The sequence below is a fragment of the Rhynchophorus ferrugineus genome, unplaced genomic scaffold (assembly GCF_030347505.1).
Source record: "Rhynchophorus ferrugineus isolate W39M unplaced genomic scaffold, kcgeb_rfMv2 rfM1, whole genome shotgun sequence".
Classification (NCBI taxonomy): domain Eukaryota; kingdom Metazoa; phylum Arthropoda; class Insecta; order Coleoptera; family Curculionidae; genus Rhynchophorus; species Rhynchophorus ferrugineus.
The window spans coordinates 11,930,042-11,956,230 of NW_027472580.1; the positions used below are offsets into that span (position 1 = coordinate 11,930,042).

At 33.4% G+C, this 26,189-nt stretch overlaps 3 protein-coding genes and 7 non-coding genes across 16 annotated transcripts in view; 8 read left to right on the plus strand and 2 right to left on the minus strand.

Annotated features, from left to right (window-relative positions):
• LOC143204355 (facilitated trehalose transporter Tret1) overlaps nt 1-14,075 on the minus strand; it is a 105,735-nt gene extending 91,660 nt beyond the window's left edge. Inside the window, exon 1 of the mRNA XM_076416940.1 lies at nt 13,989-14,075. The gene's annotated coding sequence lies outside the window, so the exon portion shown is untranslated. The remainder of the gene's footprint in view (nt 1-13,988) is intronic.
• LOC143204417 (globin) overlaps nt 1-15,459 on the plus strand; it is a 47,369-nt gene extending 31,910 nt beyond the window's left edge. For 5 of the 7 annotated variants that reach the window (XM_076416978.1, XM_076416960.1, XM_076416969.1 and 2 more), the window contains one exon: nt 3,010-3,387. In XM_076416978.1, coding sequence (XP_076273093.1) covers nt 3,010-3,135 — 126 coding nt within the window. In that variant the 3' untranslated portion in view covers nt 3,136-3,387. Of the gene's footprint in view, nt 1-3,009; nt 3,388-3,470; nt 3,647-12,649; nt 12,873-15,120 lie in introns of those variants that run through there. The other 2 variants (XM_076416949.1, XM_076416956.1) reach the window with 1 other exon arrangement.
• Nucleotides 15,460-19,361: 3,902 nt separating this feature from the next.
• The window catches only part of LOC143204253 (MOXD1 homolog 1), a 110,598-nt gene continuing 103,770 nt past the window's right edge, over nt 19,362-26,189 (minus strand). The window contains exons 10-12 of the mRNA XM_076416792.1: nt 23,019-23,194; nt 22,759-22,907; nt 19,362-19,673 (exon numbers count right to left, since the gene is read on the minus strand). Coding sequence (XP_076272907.1) covers nt 19,509-19,673; nt 22,759-22,907; nt 23,019-23,194 — 490 coding nt within the window. The 3' untranslated portion in view covers nt 19,362-19,508. The remainder of the gene's footprint in view (nt 19,674-22,758; nt 22,908-23,018; nt 23,195-26,189) is intronic.
• TRNAQ-CUG (transfer RNA glutamine (anticodon CUG)) lies at nt 24,079-24,150 on the plus strand. The gene has a single exon. It is a non-coding gene; the product is annotated as a tRNA-Gln (tRNA).
• On the plus strand, nt 24,223-24,294 carry TRNAQ-CUG (transfer RNA glutamine (anticodon CUG)). Its single transcript has one exon. It is a non-coding gene; the product is annotated as a tRNA-Gln (tRNA).
• Nucleotides 24,367-24,438, plus strand: TRNAQ-CUG (transfer RNA glutamine (anticodon CUG)). Its single transcript has one exon. It is a non-coding gene; the product is annotated as a tRNA-Gln (tRNA).
• On the plus strand, nt 24,943-25,014 carry TRNAQ-CUG (transfer RNA glutamine (anticodon CUG)). The gene has a single exon. It is a non-coding gene; the product is annotated as a tRNA-Gln (tRNA).
• TRNAQ-CUG (transfer RNA glutamine (anticodon CUG)) lies at nt 25,087-25,158 on the plus strand. The gene has a single exon. It is a non-coding gene; the product is annotated as a tRNA-Gln (tRNA).
• On the plus strand, nt 25,375-25,446 carry TRNAQ-CUG (transfer RNA glutamine (anticodon CUG)). Its single transcript has one exon. It is a non-coding gene; the product is annotated as a tRNA-Gln (tRNA).
• TRNAQ-CUG (transfer RNA glutamine (anticodon CUG)) lies at nt 25,959-26,030 on the plus strand. Its single transcript has one exon. It is a non-coding gene; the product is annotated as a tRNA-Gln (tRNA).

Genomic DNA, 26,189 nt, shown 5'->3' on the forward strand with positions numbered 1-26,189 from the left:
TTATTATATATGCAAATACTGAAACCTATATGGTCATACGGTGTTCAATTATGGAGATGTTCGGCAAAGAGTAACATAAACAAAATACAAATTTTTCAGGACAAAGTCCTGATAAGTATTGTGGGCACATCCAAATGCTACAGGACTGATTACCCACATCGAGACCTTCAGATACACACAGTCAGCCAAGAAATCAAGAGGACTGCAAGGGGGCATGAGGAAAGACTCCATTCTCATGAGAATGTTGAAGTATTGAAACTTTTGGATACCACCAGAGCAGGACACAGACTCAAAAGAATCAAACCACCTGATCTTGTGTGGTGTTGTGTAGGGAGCTGCATATAATTAAAAAATACAGCAGTGACATGTATAAACATTATTTCACCAGAGACTGAGATAGGGCCGATGGGTTCTCCTAGTTATATACTTAGTTTTAAGTTATCATAAAGACAATTTGTAGGTTTGTCGGAAACGACTAGTGATAATGTAACAATTAAATAATAAAAAATATATCGTTGTGAAAAAATAAATACAGACACATTTGTTGGTTTAATTTATAGATTCCCATTAACTGGGAAATCACCAGCTATTGATACATTGACAGTAAATCTAAATAAATAAAATATTGATTCTGTAAGGTACTAAAATGTTGGTACTCTTATAATGTGTTATAAGTAGAGTGCTTATATAAAGACAGTGTCGGATTAGCCTATAAACAAATGAAGCAGTTGCTTAGAACATCACGTTTTCATGAAAAGTTTACTTTCATGGCAGTTTCATGGTATAACTTCCATGGCTAGGGTGTTCCTTTTTTTTGGCCTGGAACCGGGTAGGGGAATCCTGTTACCCATAGGCGTAGATTGCTTCGGGTATCAAGTAGTCTTAAACTGCTGCATTAAGATGATGCCTGCTAGCATTTGAGTAGTAATAGTAATTTTCTTCGTGTCGGTTCGTCGCAAATTCTTGCATCCAATTGATCTATAAGGTTAATATGAGTATATTATTCAAATAGACGAATAAATGTTATTTTACATTCTGAAAAACTGATAGTAGCCTCCTATTTTTCAATACGAAGTTTCTTCGATCAGATTCACGTAGCTTTTCTCCCATAAATAAATAACTTTCATTGCTCGCTGGTGATGAAAACGAAGTTCTTAAGGCATTTTTTGCTCTTGTATTTGGACAAGTTGGTAATGGATCACTGTCTGTACCTGCAACTGCTTTCAATACTGATGAAACATCAACATGTGCTATTTTTTGTATTTATACTGACCACGTTCATCGGGCGAAAGTAACAATCATCTATCTATGATTTTTCTATCCACTCCATAACGTTGGCAGAGAAAATGAAAACTTATACATGTTCACCAATATTTAATTTGGAAAATATATACTGAATATAATTATGCAAGTACAGGAGAACAGTAGTGATACATTAATTTATTATTCATGTAATTAATTTTAAAAAATCATCAAGTGACCTGTCTCTTCACGTTCACAATTTCGGTACCCATGGCTTGTCAGTGTTTACTACAGCTAAACTACAAAAAGTGTGTATTTGTTATGATCTTTTCACGTTTACTGAGCAATAACATCTACGTAAAAAACAATTGAATCGTTGTCTCTGCATTTTCACATGTTCCAAAATATCAAAAATAATCTCTAGGGCATTAAATAATATTAAGAGTCATTCTCAAGCCCAAAAGCTGGCTCGATTTTGTAAGCTTGTGATATTGAGTTATTAAGTATATACATGTATTAATCATGGAACAAAACTAAAGTAAAACTTATTGAGCGTAAACCCAGCCTAAACTCATAGTTTAAAACATTTTAGAGGTTGATTAAAAGGAGGAAAATCGCTTCCACACGAATTGTAGAAATTCCATTTTGAATCGCGGTTTCTTATACTTTCTTGTTAGGTAAAAATAAGACTTTCCTATGACGTATTGAGACTGAATTGTTGATTGAAGGTTTCGGGCCTTTTGGTTACCGTTTGTTCTTATTTGGAAATGCTGAAGAAGTGCGAAAATGGAATGTTGATTGAATCGCTGCCAAATTAATATCTTTTTTTCGACATGGTATCACCATATTTCCAGAAAGATGGGGAAATAGAAAAGTGGAAAAGTTGTAGAAAATAATACCTGGTGTAATTCATTAAATAATTTTCGAAACGCTGGTTCAAGACAATAAATAAGTCGTTCTTGAAGATGTGAGATTCACGAAACTGACCTCAATTAGTTTCTTGGTATTCTTTATCCTTATTTAAATAAAATTAATTACTTAAACTGTTTCGTAATTACTTATGTTATACTTATGTTTACAGTTACAATACATATTCAGTAATATGAAATACCCGAACAATCTTCGATTATACGGATCGATCTTATTTTATAAACTTCACCTTTTTTTGGGCCTGATTCACCAGCTGAATAGGTTAGGAATGAGAACCTTAGGCGGCTTGGAGAGCTGCTTGTGGGGGGATAGTCTTCGGAGTTACCGGATTGGGAACGTATCTGACAGCGATCTGATGTGGAAGCCTGCGAACCTCTTGGTTGGCTTTATTTAAAGTTGTGTTACACCTACTCTAAAAATATATTATATCTGACCATCACCTATTTTTGGAACCAATAGTCCACTTATAAGGGTTTTTTTTTCCAAATAAACTGGAGGCTAGACAGCTGTAATAAATCTTTCAGAGATGTCCAAAATACCGATTAAAGCTATAAAAAGGCAAATATTATAAAACGGTATTTTTAAAATTATGTCGTAAACAAATATAAGAATTTCATAAACATATTTAACAATTGTACTAATTTATTTTTCTAACATCCTGAACATATAGTACCAATTTCTATTAAGAAATGCTTTTTAACGCTACTAAATTTTTGTTTGCATTTTATTTGAAAAGTTTGATATGTTTTTACTACAGTGGCAAGCAAATATTTATTGTTGTCTGTATTATATTTCATTTTAAACGATTAGCTATTAATATATAATTTCTTGTTCTAGCACCTCAACGAAGTCACAATCGAATTATTTTCCTCCATAATGAAACCAGACGAAGTTGAAGCTTGGAAGAAGACCCTGGGTGTTGCATTTGGGGTGATACTTAAAGGATTGGCGGAAGCACCTTAATCACGTTCGATATTATCTGTTCTACAAAAAGACATTTTCCACTTTTTATTTTATATTTTCGGGGTACTTATGCAACATTATATTGGAAACGGTACATCATATTAATACGGGTCATAAGTCATGTTGAATCATTTACTGGCTGCTATATATTAATTGTTTATATGTACGTGTATATGTATATTTTGTAATTAACTCTGTAAGTTTAAGTGTATAGATAAGATAATTGATATCGAATAAAACGTTTGATGTTGACATATTGTTTTTAATTTGCCAGTGTGTATCGTCGATTATCGAAAGTGTGCGTATCGAGAAATTCAAAGTTCGTATCGTTGCAGATTTAATTTAGTTCGATGGGGGTCTATGTCAGTCAGTTGTGGGGTACTGGACGGACCGATGATGCTGATCCGGTGACCGGCCTGACATCCAGGGATAAATATTTGATCACGAAAACGTGGGCTCGATTATCGAATGGGGATGCCGCCGTACAAACTGGCGTTGCTATATTTTTAGCGTGAGTTTATATTTGGAAGTTGATATATTTCAATATTTAAAAAAATCTTAGACTGGTAATGGTAGTAAGCACCGTTAGATCGTAATGTTCACGTCTTATATTTTGTTAATAATTTACTTGGGCTAGAAGATTTTTTTGGTTTGGTGGTTTTATCGCTAATATTTAGAATAGTTAGTAACTATGGTGTGTGTATTTTTATGTTTGTATTAGAGTCATGCGGGTCAACTGTACGCAATTTTTAGTAAATTGCTTCCAGAACAAAAGTTATAGTTTATTGTAGACAATAACAGGTCAATTGAAAAGTCCCCGGCCTACACACCGGGTGATACACTGATTATAGCGACCTTTCAAATTTTCGATACCATTTTTGTAGTACGATGTGTCCTTTGCTTCAAAATAGGCCTCAGTTTTGTCGATCACCTTTTGATTCGACAAAAATTTCTTCCCAGCGAGCATTCTTTTGAGATCTGAGAACAGGAAATAGTCACTGGAGGCCAGATCTGGAGAATACGGTGGATGAGAAAGCAATTCGAAGCCCAATCCATGAATTTTTGACACGGTAAATTGCCTTGGTAAAGCAGCACTTTATTTTTCTTCAAATGAGGACGTTTTTTCGGCGATTTCGTCATTCAAATGGCCCAATAACGCTATGTAATAGTCGCTGTTGATGATCCTTCCTTTTTCAAGGTAGTCAATGAAAATTGTTCCATGCGCATCTCAAAATACAGACGTCGTAACCTTGCCAGCCGATTGTTGCGTTTTATCAAGCTTTGGAGCGAGTTCATCGTGTGCAGTCCACTCGGATGACTGTCGATTGAACTTCGGAGTGAAATGATAGAGCCATGTTTCATCCATTGTCACATATCGACGCAAAAGCTTGGATTATTATGCTTGATCATCTTCAAACACTGCTCCGAATCATCAACTCGTCGTTGTTTTTGGTCTAAAGTGAGCTCGCGCGGCACCCACTTTCCACAGAGTTTTCTCATATCCAAATATTCGTGAATGATATGATGTATACGTTTAGTTTATATCTTTGGAGTGTCTGCTGTTTTATTCAATTTCAATTTTCGGTCATTCAAAATCATTTTGTAGATTTTTTAAATGTTTTCGTTGAAAACAATCTGTTTTGGGCGTCCACTGTGTTCATCGTCTTCGGTGTTCATTTCACCATGTCTAAACCTAGCATACCAATCCTTGATGGTTGATTTTCCTGGAGCAGTGTCCGGAAACTTGGTATCAAGCCAAGTTTTTGCTTGAACTGTATTTTTTCTCTTCAACAAGCAATATTTTATCAACACGCGAAATTCCATTTTATCCATTTTTTTTCCAAAATTACAAAAGTTGTTTCACTCAAAGTGCTATAATTCACAAACTAATGGCCCGACAGCTGTCAATTTTATAGACGCATCTTTTGAGGGTTAGAGCTAACTAAATATATATTGATTTAATTCTAATAGCGCCATCTATGTGTCAGGCCGGGGATTTTCCATTGACCTGTTACAATATATGTTCTAATGTAATTAATCACTAATAAGAAAACATAATCATTTGATTTTAATACTTATTTTAAGTTTTGTTGCAACTTTTATTGATTAACGTACATGTGTTGCTACGCTTTAGTAGGCAATGTTATGATTTAACACATGTTATTTTATTCTACTGATATCAAGCTTTAAAGCTGTACATGTTATATTTTGCGAAAGTAACAGCGTCATAGGTCACCTCACCGTCGCCAAGTTTCTAAAATTCGAAAGTGGTGGTTTCGATATGTAAGACAAAGAACATTCTGGTAGACCGAGAAAGTTTGAAGATGCGAAACTGATAACTGGAAAACAATTGGCAGAAGCTGTAAATGTGGCTCAAGAAACAATCAACAACCGATTACGAGCAATGTGAAAAATCCAATAGATGGGAAGATGGGATCAATGGCAGGAAAATGGAAAATCGAAAAATCGTATATGGAATGTTCCTTCAAAGGTATGATCGGAAACTATTTCTTCATTGAATAGTGACGGATGATGAAAAGTGGATTTATTTTGGAAACCCTAAGGGCAAAAAATCACCTGGCGAAGCCGGCCGATCAACTCCAAGGACAAATTGGTTTAGTCTCAAGACAATGTTCTGTTTGGTGGGACCAGAGTGGAGTGATATTTTATGAACTGTTGATACCTGGCTAATAAGTTAATAATAATAGATACTGAAAATAAATGATCAACTCGAACTATGCATTGGTCGAAAAACGTCCAGAATAGACCTGAAAACACGGTAATTTTACAGCACGATAGCATGCAGTCTCATAAAGTAAAACCGGCCAAGGAAGCGTTGAAAGTACTTGGGATGGGACATATTATCGCACCCGCCGTATTCTCCGCATCTTGCCCCGTCCCACTATAAACTTTTCGCATCAGTATGATACGCGAGAGCTTTCCTTTCGACTTTATAGGGAAATACTGAAAAAGTTTGAACTGCTTTATTTAAATAAACATAACTTACAAAATAATAGACGGGTATAAATGGTTACTTACGACAACATTCACACTGTTAAGTGGCAACAACTGTGGGTTTGCTTGTCTTAGTATTTGCATTTTCTTGTAGATTTGTGAAGGCTATCGAAGACGCTGTGATGTCTGGAGGATTGGTCCTGTGTTTCAATGATGAATGAGGAAGACTGGTCTAAAATGTCTTGGTTCGTTTTATGTTTGTCACGTCCCTCTCAAAGTATGAAGTTGTAAAGCATTGGTATAATAAAAACGATATTCCTCTTTTATCTGTTTTTTTTTTTGGTAAAATATGCGACTCTTGTATCTGGTGCAGGCCTCGTGCAACCAAAACTTACAAACTTCAGTCGTATCTCTGTACCTTTCTCTACATAATGGACAATAATACTTTTGCTGTGAACATTTGTTTCTCTTATTGACTTTAATTTTAGTATCTTTACTTATATTACGTTTCTTCTTGGGCTTGATACTAGTTTCCATCTTCAACTTTGATTTTTTAAGTTCGCTGATTTTTGGCCGATTTATTTTTATATCACAGTCTCTCTAGTCTACTTTTAAACGGACTAGTTGTGATTATTTCCGAATTGCTAGAATTGTTGCATCGTATCTGATTGCGAGTTATTTCGATGTCAGTTTTCAAAATATTAGAGAGAACGGAAGGTTGAATTATTGGTGAATAATTTCACATTGTCTTTGTTTATATCAGTTTCACTGGTCTGCTGTTTATGTAATGGAGAACTTGGTAGGTGATACACTTCAGCAACGTTCGAAGTATTAGGAATTTCAAAATGTGTTTGTTGCTAAATTGTTCCAGGCAGATGCAATAAATTCTTATGCGAAAGGTGCAACCGGTACAGTTTGATGACTTGATTTTCTACTATATCTTGATCAAGATCAAGAGAACTTGAAGGCAGATTTTGAACAGCAGTATCAAAACGTTGACAAGAATATTCATAACTGAAGATGGTGTAAAGGCCGTTTATGTAAACAGGTTGTTGTCGAAAGTATGTATTCCAGTGACTCTAAATGCCGAAGCCGCGTTACTTACACAGTAACTTTAACATTGTCGAAAATCTAAGTCATTTAGTATTAATTAATAGATACCCAGGATACTTTATCACTCATTTACCAGCTTTAATGAATGATTTTTAATTGATGTGCCATTAATGTGAATTAGTGGTAATTGGTGTAATGGAATATATATTTATACATTTTCGTATATATCTATGAGACATTTTCAGTCTAGAAGCTAAAAATATTTTATACTGTTTGTTTTAGTTTGATGGGGTAAGTATACGAATTCCGATACCGCGGACACTTAACCCCGTTGCCTCAACCCGTCAAAATAAATTTAAGAAAGTGACTTATGCGTAAATTATCAGAAAATATTGATTAGCTTCTTCTATTTTTGGTCACTTTATTTGCTCATTCAGGCTTATTATAATGCCTTTACCATAATTTAATTTTAAATAAATAGATAATATAGCTGTTGGAAATAACATTGTGACATAAGTATACATGACCTTGTGCGGCACATCTGAGACGCCATACGTTTGCTGGGAGTCAAATACGAACTTAATATGACAGATTCGATCAGTTGTCAACTGCTTGATTCGCACGATGTCCACTGTGTACACGCGCTGTGTATGGTTACCTCACATGAATCGAAGTTAACTTTATTAATACTATGATTCTGAGTTTCAAAACACATACGGTTCGCGGAACAGCTTCTCGAACTACTTGAATATGATGACATTTTGATAAATGAATACTCGACGATTGGGAGCACTTTTGGTAAAAAGAAATTTAATCAGTTATATCTATAGAGAATTATATCTCAGATGAGTTAGATTCTCAAATGCTACATTTCTAATTGTCATATTTATTATAAAGATACGGTGACGAATAGTCCTTGGACTAATATTGTACTTAAGTAATACGACGCTAAAATGGAAAGAACTAGTTAAGAAGAAACTAGCAAAACTTTACGTGAAATCTGATCACACAAATGACGAAACGAAAAGTAGTTCACAACAAATTGTTATCAACAGAGGACCTATAGTATGCTACTATAGGGTTGCACAATTAACTTATCAAAACAAAGTTCCTCATAGCACTGTTAATATCCTATGGTATATTAGAAATTAGGATATCTACAAACATCTAAGGCACTAACAGTTAACGAAAAAATTAACACCAAATGTGAATGGGTGTATATAAAAATGTTGCAGTATTATAAGTCGAAGAGACAAGAATTTTTTAGATTGGACTAGTTAAGATATGTGTGAAATCTAGGTATCGAACGCTAATTAAGTTTGAGTGTGGGATCCGGCCAATATTAAGGAACTGAGTTGTAATAGCTTTGTCGTTATCGGTAACGAAGTTTTGTTTTGTTTGCAAAAATAGAATGAGGCGGGTTTTCACATATTTTTTTAAAAAGTAGTCTAGTCCCATTGAGCAAGGTTTGCCGAGATTGAAACATGGAGTGAAGTCTAGGTAAGATGTATGTAGATTTAAGAAATGTGTAGTCGGATGTTTTTATAGATCAGGACACCGTTCATCTCATTGAATTCGGACTGTTTTCCAGTCTATTGCCCACGGTAAAGCTGCGAAATAATCATTTGTTTTCTGTTCTGGCTGTCAATTCTGGCTTTGGAAATTCTGGTAACGATTTTGCATATGATTCCTGACATGATACATTCTTGAAACTTTGGAATAAGCTTCGTGAAGAAATTAGTTTGGATTTTGATAGCGTATTGTAGATTTTAATTTGATATATCATGATTTATCGCAGTGAATTAATGCTTATCATGCTGGTCTTTCATTTCATTAACTTCTCCATTGTTGGAGAATTACAGCATGAGCGTCATTTTTCACATGACGTGATTTTTGATAAATACACATGGGTTGAAAAGTCTCGGGACGAACAAATTAACATAATCTTCATCAAGAGATACCAGTTTTGTAGAACGTTTATCTTTTGTTTCAAATTAGCATAGGCTTTCATCAATTGCTGACCTCTAAGAAGATGATTGTTAAGTTTACTGCACTCACTTTGAACAGAGGTTTCTCATAGTCAAATGCGCATGTAATATAAAACCAACACGTTCTTTTGATATCTTTACGAAGTTAGCTAATTCTCGCAACTTTACTTTTCGATCATTCAAAACGATTTCGTAGATTATTTAAGGTTTTCTGGTATTACCACCTCATTTGGACGTTCATTGCGTTTTGCATCATGGGTGTCTCTACGACTACGTTTGAAGTCAAAAAGCCAACGTTTTATTGTAGTTCCTGATGGATGAAAACTTTCTAAAAAATGTTGGGCCTTGATCTCTGTCTTGTCTTAGTTATTCTATTTGAACTGTATTTTAAATTAGTTCATATGCTTTATATTGGAGAATTAAAGTATTATTAGAAAAACTTCTAATAAGCTGAGTTAGGTGATATTTTTGTTGATTTGCGCGTCTGCTAGTGTATTATCTTGGTTTATATGTTTCTGTAAAGTGTTTTTTTACACAGTTTTGTACCAAAGTGGCCCTAAGGGTTACAACAGCAATCTGAATATATTGTTTCTCTTTTTTTAAGAGAATATCTGAAACATTGCTTTAACTGTAATGTTTTCTTTCGGAATATTAGGGCCTAAGAATTAGATTCACTCTACTGCTTAGCTTAATGCTTTGATTCAGATTCGTCGTAGTAGATCTATAAGTATGAAAATTCGGTAAACCTTTTTAGAAAGTCATGTTCTAATGTGTTTTTGATCTATATGTAGTGAACAGAACACACATTATGCACAGATTTTGTTCATTCTGTTTGTTATACCTTTAAAATATTCAACTTCAGTTTAATTAAAACAAATACGTTGCTTCTATTCTCATAGAAGATGAAATATTAAAATGGTAAGTGATATTTAGTGTTACTGTTAATGAACATGTAGTTAGGAAATATCAGTTACATTTTCCTTCAAGTCATTATTATTCTATTAATTTGGATTGATATATTCGACAAATATTTAATGGTTATTTCTTATAACGAAGAAATAATACAAAATATAGCATATCATGATCCGTCTTAAGGATTAATTGTTTTTTGAGATATTTTTTCAATCAATGTTTCAGATCGTTATCAATGTAAATAATACTTACGATAGGATACTCAATGAAAATGGACGATGACCTCATTTGGGTTTATATATAATTTCCAGATAAATTAATGATATATTGAGATATAGTTGAGATATGTGTGAATGATGATATTGCTTTTTGTCTTTGATTTGTGTGAATAGAAATGATATTTGATAAATATAACAAACAAGTGTACTTGAATTTTGTGTGCTGATCTATAATTACTGAGAAGAGAAAATATCTAGTTCGTAAGTATTCGTAAAGAAATAGCTGTTTATCAGTTGCTATGATATTTTATGAGTTTATTTTTAGATTTTAGAAATTTGTGGTTAAAAGTACTTGACTTGATTCAATAGGTTTTGCTTATTTAAAAAAAATTGAATTATCATAGTATAACTTTCAAGTGCCGATTTTGAAAACGTATCAATGATGGGGGAAGAAATTTTTAAAATCGAATGAAGAAGTATGTGATCGGATGTCATAATCCATCAAGTATACCTTTCATCTTCCTGTTTTTCATTCTAAATTCTGGCTTTGGATACGTTGCTGCTAAATTTATATATGATTTTTGACGTGTTACTTTTTGATGGTTCCTAATGACATCGTAGATTTTAGTTTCATCTATCATGATTTATTGCGCTCAACTAACGAGGAACTCCTTGAGAAATTGCATACTTTTGAACCCATATTTGCGTATATATTTATATTGGTATGCGACGATAATGTTGGTTTGCTTATCTTTTTAAACATTTACTTAAGAATATTATAAATATATGAACTATTTTTACAAGTCTTATATAAAACATATTTTAATAGCGTCGAATTTTAGCTGCAGGCCTGTTAATAATAGCGTCAATAATAGCGTCCCAGAACTCACACCATGCAGGTTGATATTCGGATGCGAAACTTATATCTAAATCGTATTTAAGGTTACGTAACTCCAAATTAAACGGTTTAGTTTGTTTACTTATATATATATATATATATATATATATATATATATATATATATATATATATATATATATATATATATATATAGATCTATATATATACTTTTAATATAATGTTGAAATAGGTAAAAATAAACTAAATAGTGTTTTAAATTCGTTACAAAGTCATTTGACTTATATATAACTGATTTTATAAATGTTAGTTATACAAAACCTTGTATTCGCACGGTATAATGGTTTTAATATTCTTCTACATAAAATAACAATTTTCAGTTTAGTATTTTTTTTATTCTGACGCATAGCTGGTAGCGGAGACTGCATCTGGGCTTACCAATACATTAAACCGAAACCACCTCACAGTTGACCCCTGTGGGTTTCTACTGCTACTCCATTAAATTTGGGGATCCGTTGATCGGGCAGCCGTTATTGGGCCCGAGGGCCCGGCGAAAAAACAGATAGTGAAACTAATGGTAGATGCGCGAACTTGAGTTAACACACGACTGGATGATATTGCATGGGGGCAAAAGTTATGACTGCAACAACGGATGAGGTCGTCTCAGCAAGGAGGTTAGCGGTGACACGGTGCTAAGCTCTCAGCATGTCCACCAGCTCGCGAACAAGTGCGTTTTCATAAAAACTTGAGTTGAGTTGGTGTTTGTGGACGGATTGAGATATGAAGTGCTTTATTTCTCGAGTGTTAGTTTATTTGCGAGTTTAATTATTTCTGACAAACCATGGAACATTTAAGATTCTCTTGACGAGCTTATTTTGGAAAACTTGAAGCCGTTTAATCTGGTAGGGTGTAACAAACTTGAAGTAGACATTAGATCCGTAGAGTATGGACCGAATTAACATCTTGTAAAATAAGCATTTGATAGAAATGGGAAATCTGCCAGAAGGGCAGATCAGAGAAGATAGCAGGTTTGCTATCCCGGAACCTTTCTGGATTTGAGAATGCCAACCGAACCGTCGGTCGAAGTGGAAACCTAGGTACGTGACGTTATCCAGTCATATAATTATTACGGGTTCGATTTTAAGTTGCGAGACTCGCAGTGCATAACGCTTCTTATGGAAAATGATGGCCTGGTTTTCCGAAGGGTTGATTTGCAATCTCCAAAATTTGAACCACTTGACCGCATGATCGAGCTGCTTCTGTAAACGTTCTGTAATGGTAACCTCAAGCCTAGAGGACGTGAAGAAAGCAGTGTTGCCGAGTAGTAATCAAGGTAATCAAGGGTTGATCAAATCACATTTTCGACATTTACTACAAACACTTTCAATATACCATATACCAAATGTCGGTTTTGGTTTCGGCTGTTTAAAACCAGGTTTAAAACCAATAATAATTATTGTAAATAATGTAACTAATTGCATGAATCACTGGTATCTGTCTAACTTTTAATTCTGCTAATACCTTTTCTAGGTTGTTTAAGAAACATCCGAAATATCACCAGCTATTTCCCTTTCGTGATACACCGCTAGAAGAACTGCCGAAGAATAACAGATTTAGAGCTCACTGTGTCAGTTTGATGTATAGTTTTACGTCGATCGTTCAAAATATCGAGAACACGGCCTTACTGCAGGAATTACTGACAAAACAGGGCGTGGCTCATGTACCAAGAAAAGTTCCTGTTCACGCTTACGAGGTTAGTATGATGTATTGGTAAATATGAAATGCATAAAAATGTGTTGTGGTATTTTTGGCGAGAATTGCATCATTGTTAATAAAATTTTAAAGATTACAGTGAAATTTGAAATTTATCAGAAACTATATTATGCAATATTGTTTCATGTAATACTATAAATACTATAATTCTATTCAGTTGGTATATATGGGAAGGGCCATTTGTTAACTTCTTTTTGATGGTGCTGTACTGTATTGACGATTGCACATCATCATCATCATCAATATATAGCCCGCTCTTGAAGGTAGTGAGAATTTGAGTGAGAACACGTTGTTGTTGATGCCACCTGATTTAGAACAGGACTGCGTCAAGTAGCATTTACGCATTAAACGTATATTTTAATATTAATGAATTCAAGATGTTCATTGTTTTGTGCGTTGCGCCAATTTATAGACACTAAGGTTTAGACTCTATAACATAGTGTCAAACTGTTCGTTCTGATTTTAAATGAAAATAGTGTCACTCGAGAGGACAATAGCACAATCTCATAATTAGGTATAAGGTTGGTGAACCTAAATCCAACTCAAGTTCTCCTTGACCTTAATTTTGTGATCAAACTTCTTTATATCACATATCTATCAAAGCGTCATTAAAACTGCTATTTGTCAACGTTTAAAAGTTGAAATATCACCAAATTTAGGATGATAATTTATTTATTAGACCGGACATTTTCGTTATGTCTACTTTTAAGGAATAAAATGAAATAATTATATTTCTAATATGGAGTACGAACTAAAATTGGCCACACAAAATGGTATAACGGGAAAAGGCGTCAAAAGAGAGAGCGATAGTCCGAGAAAAATAGCAAGAATTAAGATCATTTGAATATATATTTTGAGTTAAACCGCTAGTTAATTTTGTCAGTTTAATGAATGTGTTAAAATCAAAATTTTGCGAGATTTTAATAAAAATTCATAAATCAATAAGTTGTGAAACATAAATTTAATTTCACCGTATAAAAACAGAACACAGCTGTTCAATAGTCATGTGACACAAATAAAATTTACCTGTTACACATGATACCGTTTATTATCTTAGGATGTGTTAAATAAGTTAAATAAAATGTGTAATATTTACCCGGTTGTTTTAAAAATTCAGTGCTTCAATTATATTTCACATCAATCTTGGGATATTGAGCATTTTCACTTAAAATCTTGCACTCGACTTGTGTTCTATACCAAATATACACATAACCTATAATAATAATATAAGGATAAAGGTAACTAATATGGTTAGTAAAGATTATCAAATAATATAGGCACATGATGGTATAATAAATATTTTAGAAAATATCAGCGTGGGACTGATAATTCGATTATTTAAATATATAACCTCAAATATGGTCGTTTACAATTAAAATATATGACCTTCCAAGAAAAAACATAGCTAATTTTATGTAGAAATCATGCAATAAGTAAAAATCCCAATTGCTTGTACATAAATTATACAGTAAAATCTGTTAAAATGTTTATGATATCACAATTAATATTATTTTATATCGTTTCTAAAAGTATTAAAACATTTTAATAACAAGATTATATTACCGACTATTATTATAAAAAGAATATAATTTTAAAATTTTGATGTAGGTGGATTAAATTTAAATGCACCACAATGAATATAATTCGTGGTTTTTTAACATTCTTCAGATAATATATATTCTCTATCAGTTATTAATTCCAAATATATACTGTAGGTATTGCAATGTTGGTTTATTGAAATATTGAATAGGTTGGAGCACTGTTTTTTTTTACTTTTTCATGTTCTTCCTCACTCAAGATCAATAAAAAAAATCATGTAAAAAATGCTCGTAAATTGATAGTGTGGTATTTAAATGTCAGAAAATGCAGAAATCATGTCCAAAGACTTGATGAATTCTCGAACTTGGATCCTATTGGGTTGTATCTCACGAACTAACATTCATACAGTTTCTATCTCTGTAATTCTGATATTCAAAACCTTTTGTTCATTTATCTAAAAGAGTTGGAACACTATTTTAATGCAAGTAGTCAGGAGAAATTTGTTTTGTGATGATATACTGTAATCTTCAAATAATAAATGCCATGTTATTGTTATTTGATTTTTACTGCAGTTTCTTAAGGTAACAATTTTCAATTACCTTGAGGAATAATTTGATTAACTAATAAGTATCATCTCATGTAAATACATAAATTGAATTATATTAAGACATGTTTTTTTTCTTTTACAGGAATTAAGAATCGTTCTAATGGAATTATTCTCCACTTTGATGAATGATGAAGAGCAGAAGTCCTGGGAGAAATTCTTGAAGCTTGGTTTCAGCATTATCTCCGATGGTGCTACTAAAGCATCAGAAAAAATATAACCTGTGTTTGTAATTGTAGTTTTAGTACATTTCTCAGGTATTATTTCTAGGTAACAGGCAATAATACGGGTAGTAATATTTTTAGGTAACATATTAATTTAGTATACAGATAAGTAATTGACTTGATAGTAAGATATATATTGATACTCTGATATTATGTTGGTAATATGCAAATATTATTTCATGAAATTTTTGACGATATAACTGAGGAATTATTTGAGATTCATTCAATAAATTTGTTTTAAAATTTATATTGGTACTACTAATGTTTTATTTGTTCATTGTAATTCTTAATTGTTATTTTAAATATTGTGAGCACTAACAAAAATGTCTTTGCTAGAATGTTTGGTCTTAAATATATTACTCTTTATAATACTAATATAAATGTTATTGTAAATTACATTTTAACTGTAGAAAAGAATTATAAACTTGTGTTTAATAGTGATGTCAGTTTTTCTATAATTTTCATTCTCTAAAACGAATAAGAAAACAAAGTCGTTGGAGATTAAAAGTTAATTTCAATTAAATTATAATTAAGGCTTTGAATGAATACACGAATACACGTAGGACTACTACACGTCTAAGGACTTAAATTATTTTAAATTAATAACTAATTTTTTTTATTAGCAACTTTTTATTAACCATTAGTAATTAATCGAAGAACTTTGTTTTGGTAGCGTTGGATTACTAAGCGGTTTGATGACTTATTGCACCCGAGAAGTTCAAATAGGATTTACTTATAAACCTATTAATTTGATCTTAGGTCAAGATGGGAGTATCTTCCGAGTAACTAATACATTTTTTAAATTCTGAGTCTGATCTGCTTTGTTTTTGGTCGAATGTGATAATTCCACATTGATTTAACATCAAGATGGATGTATGGATGCATCGAATTCTATTGGAAGACTTGACAATCCCTCATATTTAGTTTCTCGTATATGATTCTTTTATTGCTGGGACATAGCAGTTTAGAGCAGATACAGGAATGAACCTACACTACTCTGCGGAACTCTAGTCGAACTTAATTTGAAAATGTCTCTTCGAAAAATTAGCTATGGAAACGATACGATTTCAATGAATCCCAATGGCTTTCACAATATTTAATGTATCTCGATACTTTTTTATCTAGCTCTGCTTCAAAGTTCTTTTACATATCTTTGAGAGAAAAATCAGTGTGTTCAAATAATCCTATATGAACAATTGTTGCAATATCTATCCATTCTGTCCGAGAGTTAGTTATTTCAGACTTTTGGATGTTATGCAAGGATCGATTCTGTTGTGTTCGAGTTCTGAAGAAGATTTAATCAAAAAATCGCGCTGGCATTATTAATTTATTTCAGATCACTTAATCAGTTCTTCAACAGCAGTGTTTACTGAACGATCCAATGCTTTAAAGATTTTTGTCCTATATTATGTTGTCTTAATTTCTTGATTTTAAGAACGAGGAATCGAGTAATACCCAAAGGAAAATATTGTCAAAAGAAATGTATTGCTATTATAAACATGTCGTGCTGGATATTTTTAGATAGAAACGAATTTATCAAATATATATCTGCGTTGTATATCTCTTGAACATTTCTACTTCAGGGTAAATTAACTTAAGGCTGACGAGTGACTGAAACTCGTGATAGCGTAAGTTATTTTTTGTAATAACAATTCGATAAAGTCGTTAAGATATTTTTAGCTGGTAAATATTTACTTTTTAGAGTCCATCAAAAACACTCTATTCGCATCAAATGTGCAGACGAAATGCCGAGGTGTGAAAAATGTGGGCGAAATCTTTTAATAAATTGTATCAATATTAAATTCAGAACTTGCAATAATTCTGAAAAATAAATGTTGGAAAGAATTGAAAAAAAATTTAAGATATCGAAAAGAGTATGAGTCTTGAATATTGTGTGTTATGAATAAGTGCTATTTTTTTATCAACAGATATGTGATGTGTAAATTTTTAGTGTTTGTCTTGAATTTGTTTCTGAGAACTTTGTATATCTTATCTATGTTTATTTTTAATGTTATGTACGTAGGTTCTTTCTAGTAGATTCGCTTTTTTCCTTGCCTTATTAGGTTTTTTGTGTTGACATTACTCCGAGCTAATACTCTCTTTTAGTGTCACCATTTATTCCTTGTTTTATATGTTTAATTATCTTTTCCAGATAGATTTTATCAGATTTTCTTATAGCTAGAGGAACGGAACTAGAGTTTTCTGTGGGTATTGTAAATATTTTTTTTTGATTTTCTATTAGGAGTGAGACGCGTAGGCATAGTAGCTTGGTTTATATGCGAATAGGTTTAAATCCTCAGTGTCGTTTTGTATCACCTTTCAACAATTCGCCTCTTCTTTACTTAAAATACAATAGTTTTAAACCCCTTTATATTTTATAGCTTATATATACATAACATAACTAGTATATGTTTAATTTTCTAATATATAGAGCTGGTACTGCTGTTAAGATGCCTGTTAAAAATGATTTTCTAAGTTTGACGATCTCTGTCTATCGACCGTCCTTTTCACTAACCATCTGATTATCTAGTCCTTTTCCTTTTGCATAATGTAGTAATATTTAGTTAATTATAAGCCATGTGTTTTATGATGATAACGAACTACAGTTGAGAGTGATTATACTTGGAAATAAGTGGGACTGGGATGGAACCACTGGTGTATTTACCAGCAGGCTGAGTAGGCTGAAGAAAAAGCTCAAATAATGACGACAATAGAGCACAAATCAGAAGAAATATAGGTAATATGATTGTGAATTGGCGTATCGAATTGTAGAGGTCAGAGAAGCGGTAAAGTTTGAGTATACGCTATACGCTTTGTCTGCTATTCTTGCGTCTAAATACACGCATGCATCAAATTTAGTACTACCGATATATTTCCAATCTTCTATCTTTTCGGCACTGTAATATGATTTCTTTGGAAGTTTCGTAGCATCAATATAATGTTGCTATTAATTTGTAAATCTGTTGATTTTCCATAATTAAAGAAAATGGTTTAATATGAAATGTGGTTTTGGAATACTTGCGATGTCAATTTATATTGATATATATATATATATCATTATATTATAATATTATATAACAATACAGTATACTATAATATCGCGTTAGGCGAAAAGATGGAATCAAAGAACTGGACTGGTTAGTCGGGAGATTGTAAAGACACTCATAAAGCCTATTTAGCTTTATGAAGTGCAAATATAGGGCTGCACTAAAATATCTAGCTAAATAGTAATTCAACGCTGCTAAAACAAAGTTCTTATATTAACTACTAGTGCTTATCGCTACGTTCTATACGAAGCACTGCATGAAGACCTCTACATAAGATGGATAAAACATAAAATAAATTTATTAAATCACAGCAATGTGGAAGCAGTGTTTGTTCCTTACTCTAGCTTAAGCAGTTTAATACATACTGATATACTTGTCTTTAATAGTGATGGTGTGTTGGTGCATGCACAACAACAGAGTAGTAATAAATTAATTTGTAAACGAAAGTTGTACTAAGCAAGTCTAAGGTAAGATGTATTAACAAAAAAAAAACAGTTTGTGTATTTTTATGCACACATAACTTGAGGAGGAATTAATGGAACTATTTGTAATTTGAACAATTTAAATAATCAAAAGGTTTAAACGTTTTTAAACACTCAAAGGATTTGAAATAATTTGAAGAATTGAAAATAATTCAGTATAATTAAATATCAAATAATATCTGATCTACTGGACAAAATATTGTAGGTCATATAAAAGTATAAAAACAATTTTATTTTATTTTATAAGTACATCGACTGGCTCCAATCTTCTTAAAATATTACAAAGATGCCTCCAGCAAATAGCTGATTCTAAATGTTACTTCTTAAATAAATTAGATTCTTACCGCTAAATTTACATACAAAAATGTTCACAGCATCATTTCTTCTTAAACTCTATTATCAGTATAAAATTAAATAATTTTTGGTCCTGGTAAGTATATGTACATGTACGTTATATCTACTGCATAATTCATATGTACAAAGAAATAAATATCAAAACTACAATAAATTAAAACAAAATTTTAAAGGGGCAACTAACAAAATTAGACATTTCAAGTTTGCCTTGCTCTTTCAGCAAAACATCAACATGTTTTAGTTGAACGTCGATTAATCGCGAAGAAAATATTAAATATTAATTTTACTTAACAACAAGTATACATACAACTAACACACACTCAATATGATTTCTTAGTCCTTCACGTTTCCCATTGTAACGGGTATCTATCTTATCATTATGAATATATTTAAGATAAATGTTATGGATAACAGGGAACTTGCGGTTTTGGTCGTGGAGCTTGTAAAAGCTCTCTTGGACTTGTAACTGCATTGAATGCTCTCTTTGTTTCTATAGTCCTCGAATTTAGGTAGATTTTCGATAGTTTCTTTCTGAAAATTAAAATAAAATTATACAGTTTTAGGTTTTTATCAATTTTTAATATTTTAAACTGAATTATATGATTATATAATTGTTAACTAGGTCGATTAGGCCTCCTGAGGATAAAAATAACGCGCCTACAACTCTATTTTATAGGTAGCGTGGAAAATAGTTATATGTAAATATAATAAAATAACTCTAACCTACAAACTATTGTTGTCTGTATATAAATTAACTGTATAATTACAGTCCTTTGATAAAAAATGTATTAGATCTACTATATTTTCCCTTTTGTGTTGTGTGCCATAACTATCTGTTTCAGAACAATAAGCCACCGTATTTATCATCTTCTAAACTATTTGTATATTATATTTTTATTGAGAGAGCTTTAATCTGTGTGGCACAGCTCTACCTATATTTGTTGGTGGGACTGGGGATGACGCATCTCTTGAGACTTGAGTCAACGTGCTGTTATTCTCTTATTCTACTCAGCGCCAATGCCAACTTGTTTGTAACACATGGGCTGAAAAGTTTCGGTCGTAACAAGGAAAGTGCGTTTTTTGTTCAAAATTAGCTTTATTCATCAACGTAATCTCCATCAAGGGCCACACAGTCTTTCCAGCGCCGCTCTAACATTTCAATACCACCTTTGTAGAACGATTTATCTTTTGTCACAAAATAGGCCTACCACCAGTCGCTGTCCACTCAGATGACGATCGATTGCGAAGTGAAGTGACGGATCTATGTTTTTCATCCATTGTCATCATTTGAAATCAGCAAACCAACCAATTTATTATTGTTTCTAGTGGAGTCCTTATAACACTTTTCAAGCCATTGCTTCGTTTGACCGGTACTTTATTATAAAAAATTAAAACACGAAATTGTTTTTGATTCATTGTTTTAAAAATAACAAATGTAGTGTCACCCTTAGCACAATAAATCAATTTGCGTAACATAACACATGGCCTGAAAAGTCCCCGGCCTGGCAAATAGATAGCGCTACTAGAATTAAATCAGTATGATTTTTCAGTTAGCCCTAAGCCTCAAAAGATGCGTGTAAAAATTTGACAGCTGTCGGATCGTTAGTTTGTGAATTATAGCATTTTCAGTGAAGCAACTTTTGTTATTGTGAAAAAAATGGATAAAAATATTGCTTTTTGAAGGAAAATATACAGTTGAAGCAAAAACTTGGCTTGATGCCGAATTTCCGGATACTGCCCAGGAAAATCAACCATCAAGGATTGGTATGCTAAGTTTAGACGTGGTGAAATGAGCACTCAAGACGGTGAACGCATTGGACGCCCAAAAGAGGTTTTTACCGACGAAAACATTTAAAAAATCCGCAAAATGATTTTGAATGACCGTAAATTGAAATTGAATAAAATAGCAGACACTCTAAAGATATCAACTGAACGTGTACATCATATCATTCAGGAATATTTGGGTAGGAGAAAGCTCTGAGTAAAGTGGGTGCCGCGCAAGCTCACTTTTGACCAAAACCATTGACGAATTGATGATTCGGGGCAGTGTTTGAAGATGATCAAGCGTAATAAACTCGAGTTTTAGCGTCGATATGTGACAATGGATGAAACATGGCTCCATAATTTCAGTCCGAAGTCCAATTGACAGTCATACGAGTGGACTGCACACGATGAACACGCTCCAAAGCGTGGGAAACGCAACAGTCGGCTGGCAAGGTAATGGCATCTGTATTTTGGGATACGCATGGAATCGTTTTCATTAACTACCTTGAAAAAGGAAGGATCATCAACAGCGACTATTACATAGCGTTATTGGGCCGTTTGAAGGACGAAATCGACGAAAAATAGCCGCATTTTAAGAAAAAGAAAGTGTTGCTTCACCAAGACAATGCACCGTGTCACAAGTCAGTGAAAACGATGGCACAGATTCATGAATTGGGCTTCGAATTGCTTCCTTATTTACGATTTCCTGTCCTCAAATCTCAAAAGAATGCTCGCTGGGAAGAAATTTTTGTCGAATGAAGAGGTAATCGCCGCAACTGAGGCCTATTTTGGACTTGGCAATGGACAAATTGTACTACAAAAATGGTATCGAAAAGTTGGACGATCGCTACAATCAGTGTATCACCATTGAAGGGAATTATGTTGAATAAAAAAAACTAATTTTTTCAAGAACATGTGTTTTACTATGATAGGCCGGGGACTTTTCAATTAAACTATTATATGACACTTTCAATAGTTATTCCTGTATAATTTCAACGTTCTTGCTAGTTTATCTTTTAGTATATTCTTTCTATTTATCCTATAGGAAGATCTGATAACATTTTATCTTCTCTCCATATTTATTTAATAAGTACTAAAATATATTCTATTGCATATTCGCTGATCTTCTAGAAACACTTTTAGTATTAGCCTTCATACTATCTTTCCCTATTTTCTATAATTCTTCTTATTATTCTATTATATCTCTTTCTTTTCTTGTTTCCTTCTTCTCCATTTTCACCTTTATTACTGCTAGTCCACTTCCGTCTTGATTCATTATATAGTGATATAATGACACTTATATATTCTATTTCACATGCTCATCCTGCTTCAAACATTACTTATTTCTGTTGTTGTTCTTGATGTTCTATTTATGGATTCTCTCCTATGTTTTCACTTTTGTTTTTCCGTATTGATCTGATTTCATTCATTTCCATTTGTTTATATAATTTATCTATCTATCTTTCGTTTCCTGATTTCCAAGATATTCTTTATTAATTTTAGAGACCATCCCAGACGACATCCGGTCTTACCCAGCCTGGTTACTGGCGTGACTGAGATAGTTATTGCTTGTCAGATTTTTCACTGTTGCCTACGATATTTACGATTACATTTGCAGACATAAAGTACATCCATGTCCCAGCAGGATTCGAACCCGCGACTATCGCAACAGTAGGAGGACCATCCGGTCGCCTTAACCACCGTGCCAATGAAGCCGGCTTACCATATATTGTGTTCTAACATATGATATCGATGATTTGATGGCCTATATTTACCAGTTAATGATATATTTGTTGCTGAACACTAACAAAATTCTTTTATTGATATATTCTGTTTATGTTTTTATACTTACGATAGCCAACGAATCATCCCGCTTCCTACAGAAAGTCATGTGCAGTCCATTGTAAAAATATTCCTCAATTTTCTTCGTCAAAATGGTCTCGTTATACGGAATATTTTGTAAATGTAACATAAATGATTTATTTTGGAATTCCAGCGGTTCTACAAGAAAAAAAAACATTTTAATTTAAAAGAGGATTGCGCAAAGAAAGAAACGGCAAATATAATAATACGGGAACAATAAAGTTTTTTTTTTCGGAACGCTTCGCTTACCTTTTATAATAAGTTTTTCGAAAACGCTTTGTTCGACTGTTGCGCCTTCTATACTGTACTCTTTGGCGTTCTTCAAGGCCATAATGGCTCGCTGGTTGGCCTCCGGTGACATTTCATCGCCAGGTTTGATTTCGAACGGTTTTTTCGTGACTGTCGGTGAATGTTCCGTCTCGATTCTGCAACGTTTGCGAGAGAGATTATTTTTTAACAATGCCGATACGCGATTTAACAGGTGAATAGAGGCGAAAAACCGGAGAAACGCGGTTGAAAAAATATTTTCTAGTCGCTGGATTGATTTTAACCGATCGGTTGGTTGACCGGATTGCTATAATCCAGTCGCTGATAAAACGTTTTGGAAAATATAAACAATAGATTAGTCGCAAATCCCGGCTAAAATGTTCGTCAATATTTATTTATCAAGAAACTTTATGTTTGGGCGATTGGTCGGTATAGAATTGTTTTTAAATTCGTTATATACTATCAACAGCAAATAATATAAAACACTTTTTTATTATACTAGATTACGGTTATTTATTTACTTTTTCTTTGTGTTTTCTAGCTGTTATAGTGCGTTATAAGTAAAATTATAGGTTTATTGTGAATACGAGTGTCTTCATAGCAAATATCTTCAAAGTAATTGCAGTTTAAAATAATATAATCATTTTGAGACTTTGAACCAAACCATTTGAGTTTTACAGTATTTTTACTGGAATGTGAAAGAAATATATGCATTAGATCTTGCTTTAAGGCAAATCACATATTGAGGTTTCATCAGAGTTTCACATAGTGGTTAGCACTCTGGACTCTGAATCCAGCGATCCGAGTTCAAATCTCGGTGGAACCTTGACAGTATTTTTAGTGGCACATGAATAAAATATCTGTTCTAGATCTTGCTTCAAGGCAAGTAATATATTGACGTTTCATGGTGTAATGCTTAGCACTATGGACTCTGAATCCAGCGATCCGAGTTCAAATCTCGGTGGAACCTTGACAGTATTTTTAGTGGCACATGAATAAAATATCTGTTCTAGATCTTGCTTCAAGGCAAGTAATATATAGAGGTTTCATGGTGTAATGGTTAGCACTCTGGACTCTGAATCCAGCGATCCGAGTTCAAATCTCGGTGGAACCTTGACAGTATTTTTAGTGGCACATGAATAAAATATCTGTTCTAGATCTTGCTTCAAGGCAAGTAATATATAGAGGTTTCATGGTGTAATGGTTAGCACTCTGGACTCTGAATCCAGCGATCCGAGTTCAAATCTCGGTGGAACCTTGACAGTATTTTTAGTGGCACATGAATAAAATATCTGTTCTAGATCTTGCTTCAAGGCAAGTAATATATAGAGGTTTCATGGTGTAATGGTTAGCACTCTGGACTCTGAATCCAGCGATCCGAGTTCAAATCTCGGTGGAACCTTGACAGTATTTTTAGTGGCACATGAATAAAATATCTGTTCTAGATCTTGCTTCAAGGCAAGTAATATATTGACGTTTCATGGTGTAATGCTTAGCACTCTGGACTCTGAATCCAGCGATCCGAGTTCAAATCTCGGTGGAACCTTGACAGTATTTTTAGTGGCACATGAATAAAATATCTGTTCTAGATCTTGCTTCAAGGCAAGTAATATATTGACGTTTCATGGTGTAATGCTTAGCACTCTGGACTCTGAATCCAGCGATCCGAGTTCAAATCTCGGTGGAACCTTGACAGTATTTTTAGTGGCACATGAATAAAATATCTGTTCTAGATCTTGCTTCAAGGCAAGTAATATATTGACGTTTCATGGTGTAATGCTTAGCACTCTGGACTCTGAATCCAGCGATCCGAGTTCAAATCTCGGTGGAACCTTGACAGTATTTTTAGTGGCACATGAATGAAATATCTGCTCTAGATCTTGCTTCAAGGCAAGTAATATATAGAGGTTTCATGGTGTAATGGTTAGCACTCTGGACTCTGAATCCAGCGATCCGAGTTTAAATCTCGGTGGAGCCTTGACAGTATTTTTAGTGGCACATGAATAAAATATCTGTTCTAGATCTTGCTTCAAGGCAAGTAATATATAGAGGTTTCATGGTGTAATGGTTAGCACTCTGGACTCTGAATCCAGCGATCCGAGTTTAAATCTCGGTGGAGCCTTGACAGTATTTTTAGTGGCACATGAATAAAATATCTGTTCTAGATCTTGCTTCAAGGCAAGTAATATATTGACGTTTCATGGTGTAATGCTTAGCACTCTGGACTCTGAATCCAGCGATCCGAGTTCAAATCTCGGTGGAACCTTGACAGTATTTTTAGTGGCACATGAATAAAATATCTGTTCTAGATCTTGCTTCAAAGCAAGTAATATATAGAGGTTTCATGGTGTAATGGTTAGCACTCTGGACTCTGAATCCAGCGATCCGAGTTTAAATCTCGGTGGAGCCTTTACAGTATTTTTACTGGAATGTGAAAGAAATATATGCATTAGATCTTGCTTTAAGGCAAATCACATATTGAGGTTTCATCAGAGTTTCACATAGTGGTTAGCACTCTGGACTCTGAATCCAGCGATCCGAGTTCAAATCTCGGTGGAACCTTGACAGTATTTTTAGTGGCACATGAATAAAATATCTGTTCTAGATCTTGCTTCAAGGCAAGTAATATATTGACGTTTCATGGTGTAATGCTTAGCACTCTGGACTCTGAATCCAGCGATCCGAGTTCAAATCTCGGTGGAGCCTTGACAGTATTTTTAGTGGCACATGAATAAAATATCTGTTCTAGATCTTGCTTCAAGGCAAGTAATATATTGACGTTTCATGGTGTAATGCTTAGCACTATGGACTCTGAATCCAGCGATCCGAGTTCAAATCTCGGTGGAACCTTGACAGTATTTTTAGTGGCACATGAATAAAATATCTGTTCTAGATCTTGCTTCAAGGTAAGTAATATATAGAGGTTTCATAGTGTAATGGTTAGCACTCTGGACTCTGAATCCAGCGATCCGAGTTCAAATCTCGGAGGAACCTTGACAGTATTTTTAGTGGCATATGAATAAAATATCTGCTCTAGATCTTGCTTCAAGGCAAGTAATATATTGACGTTTCATGGTGTAATGCTTAGCACTCTGGACTCTGAATCCAGCGATCCGAGTTCAAATCTCGGTGGAACCTTGACAGTATTTTTAG